This window comes from Ciconia boyciana, chromosome 1 (genome assembly GCF_034638445.1).
Source record: "Ciconia boyciana chromosome 1, ASM3463844v1, whole genome shotgun sequence".
In the NCBI taxonomy this organism is placed as follows: domain Eukaryota; kingdom Metazoa; phylum Chordata; class Aves; order Ciconiiformes; family Ciconiidae; genus Ciconia; species Ciconia boyciana.
The window spans coordinates 67233883-67252546 of NC_132934.1; the positions used below are offsets into that span (position 1 = coordinate 67233883).

The 18664-nt window shown below is 42.7% G+C and overlaps 1 protein-coding gene across 11 annotated transcripts in view; it reads right to left on the reverse strand.

Annotated features, from left to right (window-relative positions):
- The window catches only part of BICD1 (BICD cargo adaptor 1), a 274792-nt gene that overhangs the window by 123894 nt on the left and 132234 nt on the right, over window positions 1-18664 (reverse strand). For 8 of the 11 annotated variants that reach the window (XM_072872473.1, XM_072872441.1, XM_072872413.1 and 5 more), the window contains exons 3-5: window positions 17166-17318; window positions 13175-13645; window positions 5042-6136 (exon numbers count right to left, since the gene is read on the reverse strand). In XM_072872473.1, coding sequence (XP_072728574.1) covers window positions 5042-6136; window positions 13175-13645; window positions 17166-17318 — 1719 coding nt within the window. The remainder of the gene's footprint in view (window positions 1-5041; window positions 6137-13174; window positions 13646-17165; window positions 17319-18664) is intronic. The other 3 variants (XM_072872449.1, XM_072872458.1, XM_072872422.1) reach the window with 1 other exon arrangement.

Consider the following 18664-nt stretch of genomic DNA (forward strand, 5'->3'; position numbering starts at 1 on the left):
CTATTTGTTCCCTCTCTCAGCCAGTTTCCAAAATTGTGCCCATTGAACCACATACGTGTGGTTGTGCCTGAAACCAGTTTTGCAGGATAATGTAGAATTTAAAAACCTAGAGTGAATGGTGCATTTGCAGAGTACTCTGAAAGGAAGGAGGGGGCAAATAAAAGTCTGCCCACTACCCCAAGTAGTGGGTGCCAGAAGGAAGCCGATGCCCAGGACCTGGCTTTGTTTTTAACAGCTCTTTCTGAAGCATTTGGGTTTAAGCTGTGGTTAACTACAAAACTGTGTTAAAGAAACTTTGCTCCACATAAAAATGCAACCTCTGAGCAACACACATGGAAATGGAGAGCACAAGAAAAAGGTGAAAACACAGACAAATACGTGGCTACTCTTCAGTGAAGTAAATAATGCAATAAGACAGGAGAGGGGCTAGTGACACTCCTGACAGGGGACTAGTCATGCAGAGGAACCGGGCGAAAGCACTACCCAGACACTCAGCGAGCTGCCTGGAGACACAGGATTAATGGCTCACAGAGCACGTAGCATTTGCTGTGCAGAGGACATCACCTGGAGCTGACAGCAAGGCTGGGAGGGAGCAGAGAGCTCCAACACCTGGACTCCTGCAGGGTGTAAAACACTTGTCCAGGAAGAGAGAGCTGGGGCACGCAGAGCTCAGCACCCCCATGCCCAAAACCCAGCCACGGAGCTGCACGGGCTGAGGTGGGCACACACCCGAGCCCAGGACCAGAGGCGCTGCCAGAACTAACGACGTCCTTATCCTTACAGAAGAGATGCCCAAATCCAGCTGCCTGAAGTTTGCCACCTTAATCCTGAAATCCGTGAACAAACCTCATTTTCTCTATATATTCACATTCTAAGATGACTTCGTATCCCATTTACTTTATATCAGCAGTGTGAGAAGCAAACCAAGTAAAAAATTGTTGCTGAAAGAATATTAAGTCCTACAGTGGTAGGCACTTTATTTTTTCACACAAGAAAGCAGAACAGTAGCCTGTTATTTTAGTGCAGAAATCCTAAGTGGTACTGGATCTTTCCACGCAGCCTCACTTTCCCAGCAGAAATTCTACTGTATTCTGTCTATAGAACATCAGGGCCTTTGTTTATAGATAAGGTACTGTATGTCTGGGGTTATCAAGTTATTTTTTTCTGAAGGACTTTTATGGGTATCTCAGTTATGGGAGCTGGAGACACTGTAGTTACGGCCAATACAGATGTGAAGGTCTTGCTGACTCTGCTCCTTCCCATCGAACTATTTACCTATGAGAACAACCGATCGTTTTTCAGTCAGAACTTCAGGATATTAAATTCCCCTCATAGGCAGCTTTGCTTTCTGAATGTTATTAGAAATCGAAATAAAAATCATTATTGAACTGGTCCTAAAAGTTATTGTAGCATTAATTTGATACTACTTTACAATTTATGCTATTTGGTAATGCTAATGCTACTTGGGTTTGCTCCACAAAACTGGTGCTGACACAGTAATTATGGCTACAAGTAAATGGATACATAAATCAAGACCAGGTAAGCAAGCAAGCTAGCAAGATATATGTGCCTTGCTATCTTGAACAATTGATTTAATAATCCATTTTCCCAGGCTCAGGTTTGCAGCTTCTTAGAGCAAATCTTGCTATCTTTTTTGTATTATAGGGTTTTGTGTATTCTGTTTGCAGCCCAGCCTAGTGCTTATCTGAAAATATTACTAAAGAAAATACGGCTAGATTAAAAAGAAATCTCATCAGCTATTGCCAAATGCATTAAACTAGGCAACACCTGGTCAGGTTCAAACAGAAATTTGTTGTACGCTGTTAAAGATTTAAAAGGTGCGAGGGCAGTGCTGGAGCGCCAGGCCCGCTGCAGCAGGAGGAGGCGGAAGCAGAGTCCGTCAGGGCTCTCCTGCCGTGGCCGAGCTGCTCTGGAGAGAAGTGAACACGCTTCCAGTCGGGAGGCAGAAACTCTCTTCTTTTTCTCTTCTGATGAACCGTTTGCCCCTGCGTACCTGGATAACAGAGGATGTCGGTGCACTGTGGCAAAGCGTAATGCCAGGAAAACTAAAATTCCTGTTTTAATCTGATGTTGCAATATTGCTGGTGGTCACTAGATAGCACCCGTGCTTCCCTGGTTAAGGGTGGGACTTCACTACTGAAATATAGCCCGAAATGCCAGACGCAGGGGGTCTTCCCCCCTGGATCTGAATCCGAGATTCTCTAGGAAGGCCAGGTCTTGCCATTTTTACAGTGCATTTGGTTGTGCTCATCCTGCTTTCCCATGTTACTCCAACGAAGAAAAGCCTCTTCCTGAGGCGGGCTTTAGCTTTTGTGGCATTTATTTTTAATCCCCTTAAATTTGCTGGGGGGCATTCAAGTTTTGCAGCCTGTGGAGTATTACCCAGAGCCATGAAGAACGCCATGGGTTGTTTGCGCCATCTGCTCCACTACATCCCACCAGCATTTATTTAATTATTTTTAAAATAAAACTATTAGCATCTCCCTTCGGAGGGCTAACAAATACAGGTGTTTTGTAACAGTATTGCTACAAAGGACAATGACATGAGATGTGATGTGGCCCCTCTGGAGGCTGAGGCCAGGGCATCCAGCCCCCCCAGCTGCAGCCTTCCCCTCGCAGGGGCCTGCCGCAGCTCCCCCTGCTACCTCGGGCACCAGCAGTGTCTTGCTGTACTACGGAAGGAATGAAAAGACAAAATTCCATATTAATTTCAGCTTTATCAGGGCTTGAGGAAGGTTTTTAACAAATCAAAATTCTAGCTCTTGTGGTTCTGAAGCAAATGTGAAAAACTGAACCAGATGTCTTCTGTAGGCTCATCTAAACTGAAACCCACAAAGGAAACATATCTCCAGCCTATTGCGGCTTAAAACCTTATTATTTTGGGGAGGAAGAACTCAAGGGGATGAATCTTGACTCATGTTTTTTGAACATGAGATGTGCTTTGGATCCTGGGATACACCCATCACTTGAGGCTGGCAGTACTGCTAGCACATAATAAAACTCACCCTCCCTCTCTGTAACTTTAAATTTTGCCTATCCTTTTATATTATTATGTCTTTTAACTTGAAAGTTTGAGGATGCTGATATTAGGTTAGCATGAACAGTATTGCAAGATTCTATACCTGGTTGTACAGTTACCAATATCTGTGCTGCTATCCAATAAATAAAAGTTTAATTAATAGCACCTCCTTACTCAGCAAATTTATCTTTCCCATTTCAGTGAGTACGCTTTAGGACGATGCTTTATTTCTGACAGTAATAAAAGAGCAAGACTGAGTTAGATTCTCTGGTAGTATGAAAAAAAATAAATGATAGCTCTATGCTAATGGAAAAAATCTTTAATTTGGAATCTAAACCCATACACCTCAATTACAGCTTAATTACATTTTAATTACATGGAAAATCCACATATAATTGCTCAGAGCTATTATTGCTTAGCCAGAGATGGTATTTAATTACTTGAATTAATATTTAACATGTATTGGAGGGGGGGGAAGTGCTATAAGAGACTTGATGTATATTGAAATATTGCTGCAATTTAAAAATCCCCTGTACTCTAGAAATGCAGTTACAGATCCAACAATCAATTAAACTTGAAAATGTAACTTCAGATTACTTGACTATTGGGAATTTTAACACTGAAATCCCATCACTGTCATTAGCTAATAGTATCCTAAGCTGTTAACCAGGGTTCATGCCCCCCATGGTGATCACTGCGCTGCTTTTAGATGAGAAAAGTGCTGGGCAATCTGGAACGATGACTCTGCCGCTGCAGCCTCTTGCATTCAGACTTAATTCTGGGCATAAGGAGATGCACCAAAGTAAATAAAACTATTTGCATGCTGAAATTTAACTTTAAATGTTTGCAGACCTGGAATCTAATGGATACAAAGGGCTTGGGAGGATATACTATGCAAAAAAAAAATTGACAGTACTCTTGAAAAACCCACCATTACATGGTTCTCTTTTGGCATTTGACATAAAATGCGGTAATTCTCAGCTTATTCGCACTAGTGAAACATTAAAAATAAAGTGGTTTGATGGTTATTTTTCTAAGCTGTGAAAATTTTCAAAATAATAATTTGATTTTTTTTATTCTCTTAAAAATATAACTTCATTACTAATCCTTCTCAAAATAAAAACCTGCAGTTACTGTTTCAGTCAGCTTTATTATGTAGTGATGTTGTCCTTTTTCTTAAAAAAAAAAAAGAAAACCCTGATTTTATTTCTTAAAGGATTCAAAACCTGACAATGGCAGGAGAAATTATTTCTGACTAAAACCAAAAATAATTTAAAAAAATTCCAACCACCTGTAATGAAAATAACTCAGCATTTCACCTGCTCTCTTATCAAAGAAATGCTCAGCTTCTGTACGGTCCAAAGCCACCAGTCACACTCCTACACCTGCCGTTCTCTTCCTGAGGCGCGCTTTAGCTTTTGTGGCATTTATTTTTAATCCCCTTAAATTTGCTGGGGGGCATTCAAGTTTTGCAGCCTGTGGAGTATTACCCAGAGGTTACACCAAGAAGAACGCAATGGGTTGTTTGCACCATCTGCTCCACTACATCCCACCAGCAGGACCACCTGCAGCTGCTGAGGTGCTGGCCCAGGTGGGTGTCTCCTAAGCTTGCCCTCCCCACTGCTCCAGCAGTACCTGCCCTGGCAAGGGGTCAGCACGCCCCTGAGAGCCTCTCCACGCACACTCCATTTTGTTTTCCAATCTTGGCAATCTTATCATTTTGCAATACTAGCAACATGCCCGCGCGTCGGGCTGGGTGCTAGCTGATCCCTCCCTGCCCCTCTGCTTTTCTCTCGCTCTGCAGGAAAGGCTCTTCTGCCTGTGCCCCTGGTGAAAGAGGCGGCGGGGAGGGAGGGAAGAGAGGTCTGCCCTCGCCATGACTGAGTGAGAGGCTAAATAACATGTAAGTAAAACCTCTCCTCTGAACTACTCCTGGGAAAGCTTGTAAGTGACCTGTATAAATAACAGACTTCCCGACTGACTGCTTTATTAGCATCTTACCTGCTTGTTGGCTTTCAGCACTGCTCTCAGGGTTGCGATCTGCTCCCGCTTTGTACTCAGGAGTGATTTCAGTTTCAGTATCTCTTCCATTAAGGCCTCCTTGTCTTTATCGATCATGGGCGCCAGCTCCCGAGCTGCAGCACGCTGGCGTGACAGCTGCAGCGACCGATCGACAGCCTTCTGCAAGTGCTTGATTTGGTCCCTTATTATGGCATTGAGGTTGTAGATGTTCATCGGCTCTTTGCGGATGTCACTGGTATCGGAGACGGGGGAGGAAGGAGGGGCTGTGATGACAGGAGAAACACTAGGTGTTTTCGTCGGGCTTTGCTCCTTGCCAGGCTCCGTGGCTTCTTTCGTCACCTGCTCGGTCGGAGTCCTGGCTTCTACAGGCGATGCCACCCCCCTTCTGGCAAGCCGTGGGGAAAGGAGACCTCGAGGGTCATCTGGTCCTTTCAGGCTCCCACTGCGGGTGACTCTGCTTTGCCTGTAATAGTCCAACATGACCCTGTTTGGTGTCTCGTTGTTGCACAGGCAGACGTGGTGGTAGAGCTGAGCCAGCTCCTCGCTAAACGTCACCAGCTCGTCCTGTGCGGTGTTGAGGGTATTATGGTTTTCATTTGCTATGCTTGTCATCCTTTGCAATTCCTTTTCCATGTGGACCATTTTTTCCTGGCTTTCCTTGGTCGACTTCTCCAGGTTTGTCACCTGTTCGTCGTACGTCTGGATTCTGCTCTCATACTTGGCCTTCTCTTCAGTGTAGTTTTCCACGTATTTATTATATTTCTCCTTTAAGGCTTTGATTTCTGCTTTAAGGTCTATCACCTCAGTAACAGCTACTTTGTATTTACATTCTAGGATCTCCAAGCCATTGATGTCCACTTCATAGTCGTGTGCTTCCTCGCCGGGGTCTCGGCCCTTCTCACAGTCAAGCTCAGCCTTCAGCTCCTTGTTGCTCTGCAGCCCCCTCATGGCGTTGACATGCTCCGTGAGCCTGTGCACTCGCTCGTGTTGCTCAGTCAGGGCTCCCTTGGTGTGCTCCAGCTGCGTCTGAGACTCCTGCAGGTTGGCCAGGAGAATGGCCTTCTCTCTCTCCACCTGCAACAGAGTCGAAGTAAGAAACCCGGGATCTCGTCCTACCCGTGCTGAACACCAAATTCTGCAATCACATTCATCTCTTCTACTCCCCCACTCTGCATACACAACCTGAAGGCTTCAAAGAGATTTTAGCCATATATCCCTAAACCGTAAAATTAAGTCAGAGAGAAATACGTATAACTTGTACAGGATTATGAAGTCCCAGGCTCTGTTACAATTTGCAAAATCACTAGGTCACGATTTTACACGTTGCCCACTGAAGAATTACTTAGTCCCCAAGCACTAAGCGCCTCGTCAGCTAGAGTGATGATAATGGATTTATTACAACATATGTTCCCCGAATTTTAACAGGCATAAACTGCATCACTGCCAACTATCAGTCAACTATAAGCCTGGTACATACGCATTTCTCAATGGAGTTTGAATTTACATTTCCCATGAATAGCTCTACCAATCCTTCACAATATTTATTTATATCTTTGGACTGTTGCAAACTTTCATTAAGGCTTGATTACTGAATGCAAATACAGTAAACAAATGGCTGTGTACATTTCCACAGATTAGATTAAATAACCCGCTGTGTGGGAATGTAACACAAATCAGGAGTTTTGTGTCAGGACTCCCCATCCCCAGCACTTAACTATAAGCAAAATCCATCCTTTTAAGGACAAGGCAGAAAAAGCAGGATTTGTGGTATAACTAACAAACCACTGGTTCCGACCTAGTAAGTTCCTTTCTGAATATCCACAGGGAAATGTGGATGTTGAACAGCAGAAGAGGTCATAGAGGAGGACTCTAGAAGGTTTAATGCACAGCATCTTAAAGCAAGTGAACAAGAAAAACATAAAGTTTGATCTGCTCAGGTATTTGCTATTCATGACAACACCCCTGAAAGACTCCCGTTTCAAGTTTTAAGTATAATGCTCCAACTTTTTTTCTGTGCCTTTGTACTGAGTTGTGAGTTGGGAAGCAGAGGAAGGCACAAGGAGAAGGGATCCTTCTTGCTTTCACAGCTTTTCCAACAGGATCCTGAGCCTACCAGGTTTTCTGCTCTTCCTCTCCCACTGTTGCAGTATCTCAGCCCTGTGTTTACACATGCAGTGAAAATGGCATGCTCCACATTCCCTTTATGAGTGGCTGAATTACTAATTCTGAGAATTCAAAGCTGTCAGTTCTGCAAAAACCCTTTCAAAAGTATTTCCTTCCATCCCCCCAGGCAGTATTTGGAAGAGAGTCAAATCAGCCACCATGAATCTTACTGAAGGAAAAGAAAAGCCTTTTAGAGACTGAGAGGGTATTAATGCCATCTCACAAAATGTTCCAAGCAGTGCTTCAGACTCCCGTTTTCTCGTAACGAGGCTTTTGAGCAGTGGCTGCTGCTCAGAAGTATTAAGGCACTAAAGCATATGATGATCCCTTGGTTTTACAGACAGGCTTTCAAAATGTGGCCTCTATTAGAACCTGCAATCCATTGCAGCTAGAAACTGTAAGAATAAAAATAGAAGCCATGTTAAAAACATCTAAAAAAATCAGCCTAGTTTTCCTGTGTACAGGTGACTGACGGATTAAGAATTAAAAAACAGGGCCAAACCTCATCATTATTTTATGATCCAGGAAGAATCTGTCTCCTTAGATATAGGGCGCTCCACTTTAGGCACTACATAGTCTGTGCTGTAATGCAGAAGAGGACAGCCGAGTACCATGAGTATATTGGTACTTTTCTCCATTTGACGTCGTTTCCCCGTTACTGCCTCAGTCTGCCTGCTGCCCCCATTGCTGCTCATCCCCGCTGCGTCAGCCCACTCTTGTTGAGAAAATCCAAAATAGAAGAACCTTCACCTTTGCCAAGAGCATCTTCTTAAAAGGTGACCGCTCTCCACAGATTCTCGGTCAGACCTGTCCTGGGAAGTCTCAGAGAGCTGCCCAGCAAAAGCCTCCTCACTAGCTTTCCTAGCTCTGTTTTTTCCATCAAGCAGTCTGCCCCAGGTCTGCTCTTCCCAGAAACTTGCAGATGAACTCTAGTTATTATCACCTGGTATAGCAGGCTTAGCTGTTATTGCATTACCCTCATCAGATAATGAAGGTATTTATTATTCCCTCAGGCTGGTAAGGTGAGCTACACATGTGCATGAAAATCTGAGTTTTGGTTAATTTAAAGGACCATCTCACCTTATGGTGAGGAGTCATGTGGATAATAACGATCCATACATTACACACCCAAAGCAGTTGGCTTTTTAAGGTGTATGGGTTCACTGTGGGTATATTCACGTGGAAGTAGACAATTAACTGTACATTGCACTAGTGTAAAAATAAATACAGAGCTTACAGCCAGAGAGCCTTTCCTTTGAGAAAACAACTTGGTGTTAAAGCAGCACGGTGTTTCAGTGTCTGCTTAAATTAATCAGACAGAATTGATCCTGCCAGATTACTGATCTCAAACATTGTATTCTATCATGAAGGAAAACTATAACAGAGCTAATTGGGATCTTTATGGTCATTTCTCTGCTGAACATGAATGGGTTCTGGAAACAAATACTTCTTTCAAATAGAAAGGAGTGTTTCCAGAGAAAACATGCAACTTTTAAAACCCATATACCAGCTTGGACAGGAGGTAAAATGAAATACATAGATCTACTAAATTTTACTCATTCTGGTCCAGTAATTATGGATTAAACTAATCCACTTCTGTTTAAAGTTATAAATACATGTTCCTACTTCCAAGGAAAAAAAACCCAAAGCTCCAACTCAGCCCTGAGCACACCTTCTGCATATTAATGACTCTGCTGTTTCCAAGTATGGTAATTATATTTCTTGTTCTAGACAATACTATTATTTCCACCCACAGCAAACTTTTGGGAATTGAAGTTATTTTTCAGTCCAGTTGGTGGGGTTTTTTTGACATTAAAAATAATAGCTGCAGTAAGGATCTTTATCATCTTAAAATGAAAATAAAAGCAATTCAAAAGTAGTTGTACCCATTTCGTGATGTAGCCTTCCTTTCAAAGATTTCCATTTGAGGAGATTTTCTTCCCAGTTTGCTGTATAGTTTGCAATTATGGAAACCAAATGTATTGGGTTTGCGTGGCAAGGTTTTGGTAGTGGGGGGGCTACAGGGGCGGCTTCTGTGAGAAGCTGCCAGAAGCTTCCCCCATGTCTGACGGAGCCAATGCCAGACGGCTCCAAGATGGACCCACTGCTGGCCAAGGCCGAGCCCATCAGTGACAGTGGTAGTGCCCCTGGGATAACAGAGTTAAGAAGGGGAAAAAGTTGCTGCGCAACAGCAACTGCAGCTGGAGAGAGGAGTGAGAACATGTGAGAGAAACAGCTCTGCAGACACCAAGGTCAGTGAAGAAGGAGGGGGAGGAGGTGATCCAGGGGCCAGAGCAGAGATTCCCCTGCAGCCTGTGGTGAAGACCATGGTGAGGCAGGCTGTCCCCCTGCAGCCCATGGAGGTCCACGGTGGGGCAGACATCCACCTGCAGCCCGTGGAGGACCCCACGTTGGAGCAGGTGGATGCACCCAAAGGAGGCTGTGACCCCCTGGGAAGCCCGTGCTGGAGCAGGCTCCTGGCAGGACCTGTGACCCTGTGGAGGGAGGAGCCCACGCTGGAGCAGGTTTGCTGGCAGGGCTGGCGACTCTGGGGCACCCACGCTGGAGCAGTCTGTTCGTGAAGGACTGTGCCCCGTGGAAAGGACACATGGAAAGGACCCATGCTGGAGCAATTTGTGAAGAACTGTAGCCCATGGGAAGGACTCATGTTGGAGAAGTTTGTGGAGGACTGTGTCCCATGGGAGGGACCCCGCACTGGAGCAGGGGAAGAGTGTGAGGAGTCCTCCCCCTGAGGAGGAAGGAGCAGCAGAGACAACGTGTGATGAACTGACCGCAACCCCCATTCCCCGTCCCCTGCACTGCTGAGGGGAGGAGGTAGAGAAATCGGGAGTGAAGTTGAGTCCGGAAAGAAGGGAGGCGTGGGGGGAAGGTGTTTTAAGATTTGGTTTTTATTTCTCATTATCCTACTCTGATTTTGATTGGCAATAAATTACACTAATTTTCCCAAGTCAAGTCTGCTTTGCCCATGACAGTAACTGGTGAATGATCTCTCCCTGTCCGTATCTCGACCCACGAGACTTTTGTTATATTTTCTCCCCCCTGTGCAGCTGAGGAAGGGGAGTGATAGAGCGGCTTTGGTGGACACTGGCGTCCAGCCAGGGTCAACCCACCACACTGATTTTACCACTGTTTTTTTGTTTTTTGGTTTTTTTTAAATAACAACAGAATATCAGTGAACAATTCCTGGTGGAGACTGGAACATGTGAACAGGAAAACTCAATTCAAGAACCTTGAATCTCAGCTGTACCGTATCTTTATCAGAGAGTACCAGACAGCTGGAGAAGAGTGTCTGAATCTGTGACAACTGATTTTTTTTCTTATATTTTTTTTAAGAGAACTTAATCTAAGTTTTCCAAATACGATGTTGGCCTCAGGAATAGGGAAAGCATCACCATGGAAGGAAGAAAGAAGTCCTAGACTTTAAAGATGAGACTGATAATTCTTCCCACTGGACAACAAACATGAAAGCAGAGCAGAAAGCCTTGAGCTTTTCCAACTAAATCTCAGAATACAAGCATTTTCAGCACGATATTTGTTACTTAGTGGATTTAAAAGATGGACAGGGAACACTTGCAATTAAATCTCTTCTAATAACCAGCACAAATCATGCAGCAGCATCTTAAAGCTGCAGAAAGAATTATATCTGTCATACTAACTTTTTTGGTGAAGGCTTCTGTTTGAGACTGAGGAGTGAAAAAATTTGCCACGTGCGTACAAAGTGGCAAATCGGAAGTTTGCTTCTCTCAAAAAAGGAGCCTGCTGTCCTATAGACTAAAAATAATTCCCAAGAGAGGGTCAGTTCCTTCAGCAGTCTGTCACAGAACAGCCTCTTCAGAGAAAACAAGAGGAACACATACCAAATATTGAGATATCACTGAATGAACACCACAAGGAAAAGACACTGCTGAGGAGAAAAAAATCCAGTTTTGCTCAAGAATTACCTTTTGTCAGCTTGAACCCAATTAAACCTCCTATCTAATACAAGGAAAATTTTGGGGGGAATTTTTCACATTTAATTTGTGTCACCCAAGGTGAGCTGATGCAACTCAACAGAGAAGATGATCACTTAAAAAAAAGTACATATCAGCATTTTGCAGTAAGCCTTTTCAGTATCTAAAGAAATCAGGTTTCCAGCTGGGTCTAGTCCTTCTTTTTAAACCTTTTAACACAACTAGAATGCTGAGCAATGGTGGCGGCTATTTGTGTGAGGGTGCTGGGGCCCAGCAAAGCTGTTGTGACCGAAAAATGGTTGTATTTATTTTCTAGGGTCCTTCTAGAGTCCTGTGATGGGCAGCTTGTGGCCAGTGACTGTGAGAAGGCTGACTCTTTCTTTAAGAAGTGTAAAATAAATAAGTTTTTAAGTCAGAGAGGATCAAACCATTTGCAGTATCTTTCAAGTAGAAGTTTGCCAATTCATCAAGCTCAATATTTAATTTAATAAAATCAAGATATAACATATCCAAACAGTCTTGTTTTTCATTTCCAAACAGCTTTTACTCCAAATTTATATTGCATAAACTTCATTGTAAGTTATGGTTGAAAGTGCTTACATTGTATTTTAAAATGTGAATATTTCAAAGCATTTTTTCTGAAGCTGTAGTTTTTTTAATTTTTAACATTGTATTCCTGAATGAAATAAAAAGCTGCATATAATATATATGTGCATATATTATATACATAAATGTATACATACATACACATGCATATTTTTATGTATGCATATATACACAAACTACACACACTGTTTACATTTTAATACTGGAGAAGTTTCTGACAGAATTTTTCACAGAAACAAAATTCCAAATTTCAAGCTTTTCCACTTGAATTATGTATACCTTGCATCAAAGTTATTTGTGCAAAGCACTAGATGTCATCAGTGTTTGCCATGTCATAGCTCAGATCAAAACTTCCCATGGTGTGTTTGGCAATGAAACAATTAACTCCTCAGCAAACATCAGACAGACCACGCAGGGATTTATTGTTCTCTAGCAAGCACTGAAAACTGGGTTTGCTCTGCTTCCAAATTGCCTTTTACATTTTAAGCAGGAAAGGATTTACATTTACCCTCTTTAGAAGAGGTACTTTTGGAAGCCCGCAGCTAGAAAATGCTGGATGTTTCCTTGATGGTGCCAAAACCTTTCAAGCTCTTGTGGCAGAGAAGATGCTCAACGGCTTGGGCAGTGGGACCCTTGCTCTGTGTGGCACTGTACCCCCTTCTAAGATGATGTCAGCATCGGGGCTGGCAGCTTGAGTTTTTATCTGGCTTGCATCCCAGGGTCCTGTTCTGGTTATGCCCGGGCTGGGCTTGGATGAATAGAGAACAAACGCTCGCTGTATGGTCCCCGAGGCACCCCCTGCAGCCTGTGCATCCGCTGGGATTGCCAGGGTGGACAAGGGCACTCTGTGACATCTCACATGCCACATGCTCTCCGAGTGCGCAGTTATTAAAAGGAGCGCTCCTCTCCTTTTGTTCTCTCGACAGTATGCCAAATCTTCTTCAAACTGAATTTAATGGCAAAAACTCCCTCTGACTAGCAAGAGAGCATAATCAAGTCTGTCTGTATTTTAGTGGTTTTTTTTCCAGATAGCTTTGGTCATATTGAAGAGTACTTTATTCTGCTTGCCATTTCAGGGACACTTCCCATTATCAAAGCAGGAAAAAAAAGAATCTAACCATCTGCAACCAGGTCCCTTTCTCCTCTTTGTGCTAAACATCTGCTCAGATCACACTGACTTTTTGCAGACAGGTACTCTGTTTACTAGGGATATTTCTAGCAAAACCTAGACATGAAGAAACACCAAAGCAGAAGTCTGGGAACAGGACATACATGGTCAAGAATGTCACTGGGGGAAATCATTGCAAAAGCAGGCACTAGGGTCCATAGGATGTGTGTCTAACCACTTCAGGACATTAAATTCAGCTCTTACCTGCATGAGTTGCTGCTTCAGTTTCTGTATTTCTGATATGTTGAGCTCACTGAAGAGGTCAGAGACGGGGTGCAGAGATTCTCCTTTCCTACCCGTGGAAGTTCGGTAGTCACCGTTGAGTTTCACGAGAGGCCCGTGGATATGTCCGTTCATTTTGTCGTCATTGTTGGGCTCGCCCCCGTCCTCTGCAAACTTCAATCCATCTACTGATATATTAATATGGTTATTATACATACTATCATTGAGGTTGATATACTGGGAGAGTTCCTTCCTTAGGTTGTTCTTTTGCTCTCTTTCATTTTTTAAAGTTTCCAGAGCTTCCTCCAGCTGATGCTCAGCAATCTCCTTCAGCCGGATGGCATCTTCTAGCTGACTATTAAGCAACACTGTCTCCTCCTCAAATCGTTTAATCTCATGCTTTAAGCCTTCATATTCAACCTGAATTAGACAAGACAAAGAACATTCATAATACTAAAACTTGAGTCATGAAAACCTGCCATTTATCAGCCTTATTGAAATAGGTGTTACAGAAAATACAGTTTGAAATACCAGACATTGCCTGCAGCTGCAAAGAACTGGCTCCACAGAAAATGCAAGTGGAGCTTGCTCTGTTAAATCCTCCACTGCTCACTTTTTCAGCATGTGAGAATCAAGAAATATAACACCTTTTTCTCAGCAACTTATGACAATAAACAATGTATTTCATGGAAAGAAGGCTGTTTAGTAGCAGATATCATGGTAACCATAGATTTATTATGAATTGCCATAGGCAATGTTGGTATATCATGGTATGTATAGATCTCAGGTTAATGTAGTCTGATTTATTAATTGCAAGTATTCTGAAGATGACTTCTTATCTAAATTCTTACCAGATGCAAAGTTACTCAGGCACGGATTCTCTAAAGTATCTGGTGTCTTAGTAGTGTTCATGTACAAAACTGTAGAAGAGCCTCAGCTCTCTTCTCTGTGTCATACAAGCCTCTCCATTATTCAAGAAGCATTTGCTTTTGAAAATTAAACAGCAAACTATTCATACAATCAGTTTAAACTCTAAGATGCCCCAAATTGTTAGAGATTTTTAAACTACCAGACAGATGTAGTAAACAGCTTATCCAGCCACATGACCCTGGAACAGTGTGTTGGGGATGCTATTTTGGAGCACTTGGCAACCTGTTGCTCTGACAGCGCTGCCCGAAGCGCTTCCCCCAGTGACCTGGCGCAGCCTCGCCAGGCTTGGAGGGACTCGCTGGTCCTTCTCATTCTCCCCGTCCCACACCAAGGTGCAGTATTTTATCAAGGTATTTATTGGCAGTGTGCGCTGAGGAAAAAAACCAGCTGCTTCTCTCTTCTTTGAAAGGCAGCTCCCACATTTATTCAGTCCTTTCTATTGCACCTAACAAGAAGCAAAGCCTAGGTAAACCCAATCTAGCTCAAAACCAGTTGCTCAGCAATATCTAGATGGCGCAGCCGATCCCCACTGCAGAACGCCTTCCCTTGCTGGCTCTCCTCGTCTTCCTTTTCACTGTTGGAAAATCCCACAGCAATGAAAAGGAACAGCTTTGTTTGTAAAGGTCCCTGTCCATGCTTGACCAACTCTCCTGGTAAAAATGATCATGCTTTGATCTTTGATTTAATTCTAATCACGTTACTCATCCACCTTTTCATTTCTAAATGCAAAAAATTCCCAGTATCGGGTGAAATAATTTAATAGTTTGGTGAAATAGGAAAAGAAATACTAAATTTTCATGCTTCCATAAAAAAAGCTTTTTTCATTTGAGGCTTTTCTCATTCAAATGCATCAATATGCATTATTATCTGCAATTTTAAGGCATTACCTAGAATGTTTTTTATTTGACATATATATATATTTAAACAAACTATAATAAGGTTCTGGTGAAAATAGAAATACCAACAATTCCTACTGGAGTAGAATATTTATCAACCTGTCAAAAGTCTTGTACCCATAAGCCTTTGGAAAGGCAAACTTAAAAACCAAAGCACTGATCTTCAAACCCAGAGAATGGAAACATTTCAAACAACAAAGAAAGTTCCAAAGTCATGCTGTGAAATGTTAAAAAGAAAAGGAAAATCCATGATATTTTGAAATCTACGTTTAGGAACTTGATATCTTTTCTGACTGGAGGGAGAGGTCCATCTGAAAAATTATTAAATCCCATCAAATAACTATGTTTATAACTGAAGGACATGGAAAAAGAAACCTTTTAAAATTTTAAATCCATATGAAAACCAGAGGTCTATATTATCTATATGGTTACTATCTCATGGATGTAGCTTACAAAAGCTACAAAAAACTCTAACCCAGATAATGACAATTTAGCACTAAGACTCGTGACATACAGTTTTGTAAATTAAAGTATTAAAGTATAAAATGCTCTTGAAATTTTATCTTGTAGATCAAAGCTATTTTAGGAATCACAAGTGCATGGATATGGGATGCAAAATGACTGATTTTTCAAACCATTCAAAATGTGGCAATGCTTTTTCTCTCCACAGACTGCTGACATTCGGTTTCATTAAGAATGAAATATTATGACAAATATGAACACTTGCAAACAGGTTTTCTTCTGGGGGAAACTAGGACAGTCCATAAAGGGGTCTTTAATTTCCTGATAGTGTGAAAATGCCTCCTATGAGGCTGGTGAGGAAAAAATCCGTGCCTCAAAGGGGGAATTTGCTGGCTTGGTAAATAACTCTGATACAAAGACGATCTGCTATAAATTCAGTTTCAGGAGTGTGAAAGTCTGGGTGTCTTCATGAATAAGGAAACGATGTACCCGTTTCTGTTACCTGTGCATTCCCTGCAGCACGGCTCCATTGTTTTAAATGTTTCAATTGCATTTGTGCTAGAGCAGTAAAATAGCAGTAAAAGATAGCTGAAATAGTACTGCATATTCCTGCAGGAACAAGGCAGCTTTGTTATCAGGCTGCCATTAGAGACTGTGACAGTCTTGGCTATTTGATAAAAGCCCTAACTGCACCAGGCAGTAGGTTAGGACATAAAGCAGGGGCTGCAACCCAGTGCTGTTACCATCTGCTAGCAGGTAAGGAAATGGTGTTATGGAGTGCCATGTTATGCTGGTCTGGACAGTGTCTAAAAGGCAGAAAGTGTTCCATCATCCAGCTTGGATACTTAAATATTCATCACGGCAAGTTAACTCTTCTGACGTGAGAACAAATCTCTTTTGTTCAATTTAAAGGACAACTGTGCTCTGGATTGCTTCCTCAGCGGTACAGATATCCAGCAGCACAGGAAGCTGGGCTTTTGTAAGGGGGAGAGAACAGACCCCACGACTGCTTACGTCTGGGTGCAATGGGGCTGTTGTTTATGGCGGTTCCTCGGGGTGCATCCTGCACTGCAGTGAGAATTACAGCGTGTTGGTTTGCCACCAGCTGCAAATTGGTGTAATGAGGAAAACAAAAGACAAACTAGGAACATCTGGCATCCCTTCGCCTATTTTAGAAGCTTGCTAAACTTGCGGGTTAGCATGGCTGAGAAGAGAGCAACACCAGTACAGGAAAACCCGAGGAGCAGGAAAAAAAAGGAGAACGGGGAGAAGATTATTTCCTCTTTTCTCCACTTCAGAAAAGGAAAGGACGTGCAGGAAACCAAGCGAGAGGAAACGGAGGGCTGAACTCAGCCGCTGGGCACTGAGTTCAGCGTGCAGGGAGGGAGGAGAGGAAAAGCAGGAAGCGAAAAGATGCAATTCTATCTATTTTAATAATTCCTCTGCTATTAGAAAGTTCTGCAATGAAATATTCCACCAGGGTTTTCCTAAAACTGAGGCAAGGGCCTCCCCATATGTCAAAAATGGCCAATAACACTGTTTCAGAATAAGCGTTTAGCAAAAACCCAACTGAAAAAAAACATACAAAGAAACTTCTATCAAAGTGCTCTGCGGGATCGCATTATGGAAATTGGAGAAAATGGTGTCATTTTTCAGCACAGCGCCTTGAATCTTTCGATGCTTACTTGATTCTGTTTCAGTGTGGACACCAGTTTCTGTAAAGTGATGTTTTCTTCTTCAAGCTCAGTGTAGTCCTGTAGGAGTCTCGCCTCTCGAAACTTGTACTCGCGAATTTCATCTTTCATTCGTATCCTCTGTAGTTCCACCATTTCGTTATTCTGATGAGAGAAAATGCGAGTACGTTACCATTCATGCACAGCCACTTTAATGATGAACACTGCCTTTAGAAAAGGCCAAACAAAAAATGAATCCTCAAATAGAAATGATTTAACAGTGCAAATCAAAACAGCATCACCTTTTAATCTGAGGCCAAGCGGTGACTTCAGGTGTGTGCTGGCAATGCAGAAATAAGAACATCTGATAAGCGTGATTAAAACAGTTTCAAGATTAGGTGCTCATTCAAATGGAAAACCTGGCAAGGCTTTATCATCTCATTAGTTTTATTGCTCCGCAATACCGTTGGATTTAAATAAAGTTACCACCTGTTTTCCACCGAAGGATGCTTTCTACATTCATACAGAAAAGCAATGAGTAACAGCATCTGTTCTGTAAAGACATCTGTTAGTGAGCAAGGTGCACTCCCACGTTTGTATCTGCAGGCGTTGGAGAGGCACACAGGTAGGCGGGGGGGACCTGCCAGGCAGACGGCTGTAAAGCACTTGTCAAAAACCCGACAAATGCATTGCTGTGCTGAGCAGGATTACACCCGGTGAGTCTGAGAACACACAAGGTCACCATTTTATTTTTCCCATTAGCATATGTAGTTCTCAGACAGCCTTCTGAGAGAGGTCACGAGGAACGGTTTCACCAAAAATTGCTTCCATTGGATTCCAGGTCTGACCGAGTTTGACATCCAGGGTCAGGTTATTCTGGAAAGACTCTGCTGACATAACTCTGATGTAAAATGCGCTATGGGAAGATGGAGTTAAGACACAGCTGGAAGAGAACAGTGACCGACAGGGTCGGTAGGAGCAACCTCCCCCTCTACTTTGAAGAGGAGCCTGCATTTTGCTGATTAATAGGAATCAGCATAATCAGCCACATCTTCTTGCCTCAGGAGGAACCTGAGCATTGCTGCAGCAGCTGGTGGAGGGAAGCACTACTGCGACCTTAACGATGGGGCAGAGCCCCCTTGCTGCTGGGCTGTCAGAAAGCACACCTGGGAAGCTGTAATGGGTTTCCATAAAAGATTCCAGTGTGGAGGGAGGGTAACCAGTGGCCTGATAGCTACCTGGAAAAGTCAAATATTTAAAAAAGTCATTACAGCAGAAATTGTAGTCAGCAAGCTCTGAATAGATCAATCTGTACAACTCACTCTCTGGCACATAAGGGATAAAACCCCATGTTCTGAATTGAGGATAAACAGCACTTTGCTTAGCACCTAGGTTAAATAAACAATTCTAAACCCCTAGAAAATAACATTGCAAAGCATGGGGGAAAAAAAATGTTGATGCAAGAGTTAAAAAAGCACTTTTTAAAAGGAAGCCTTTTTGTTAAAGAAAAA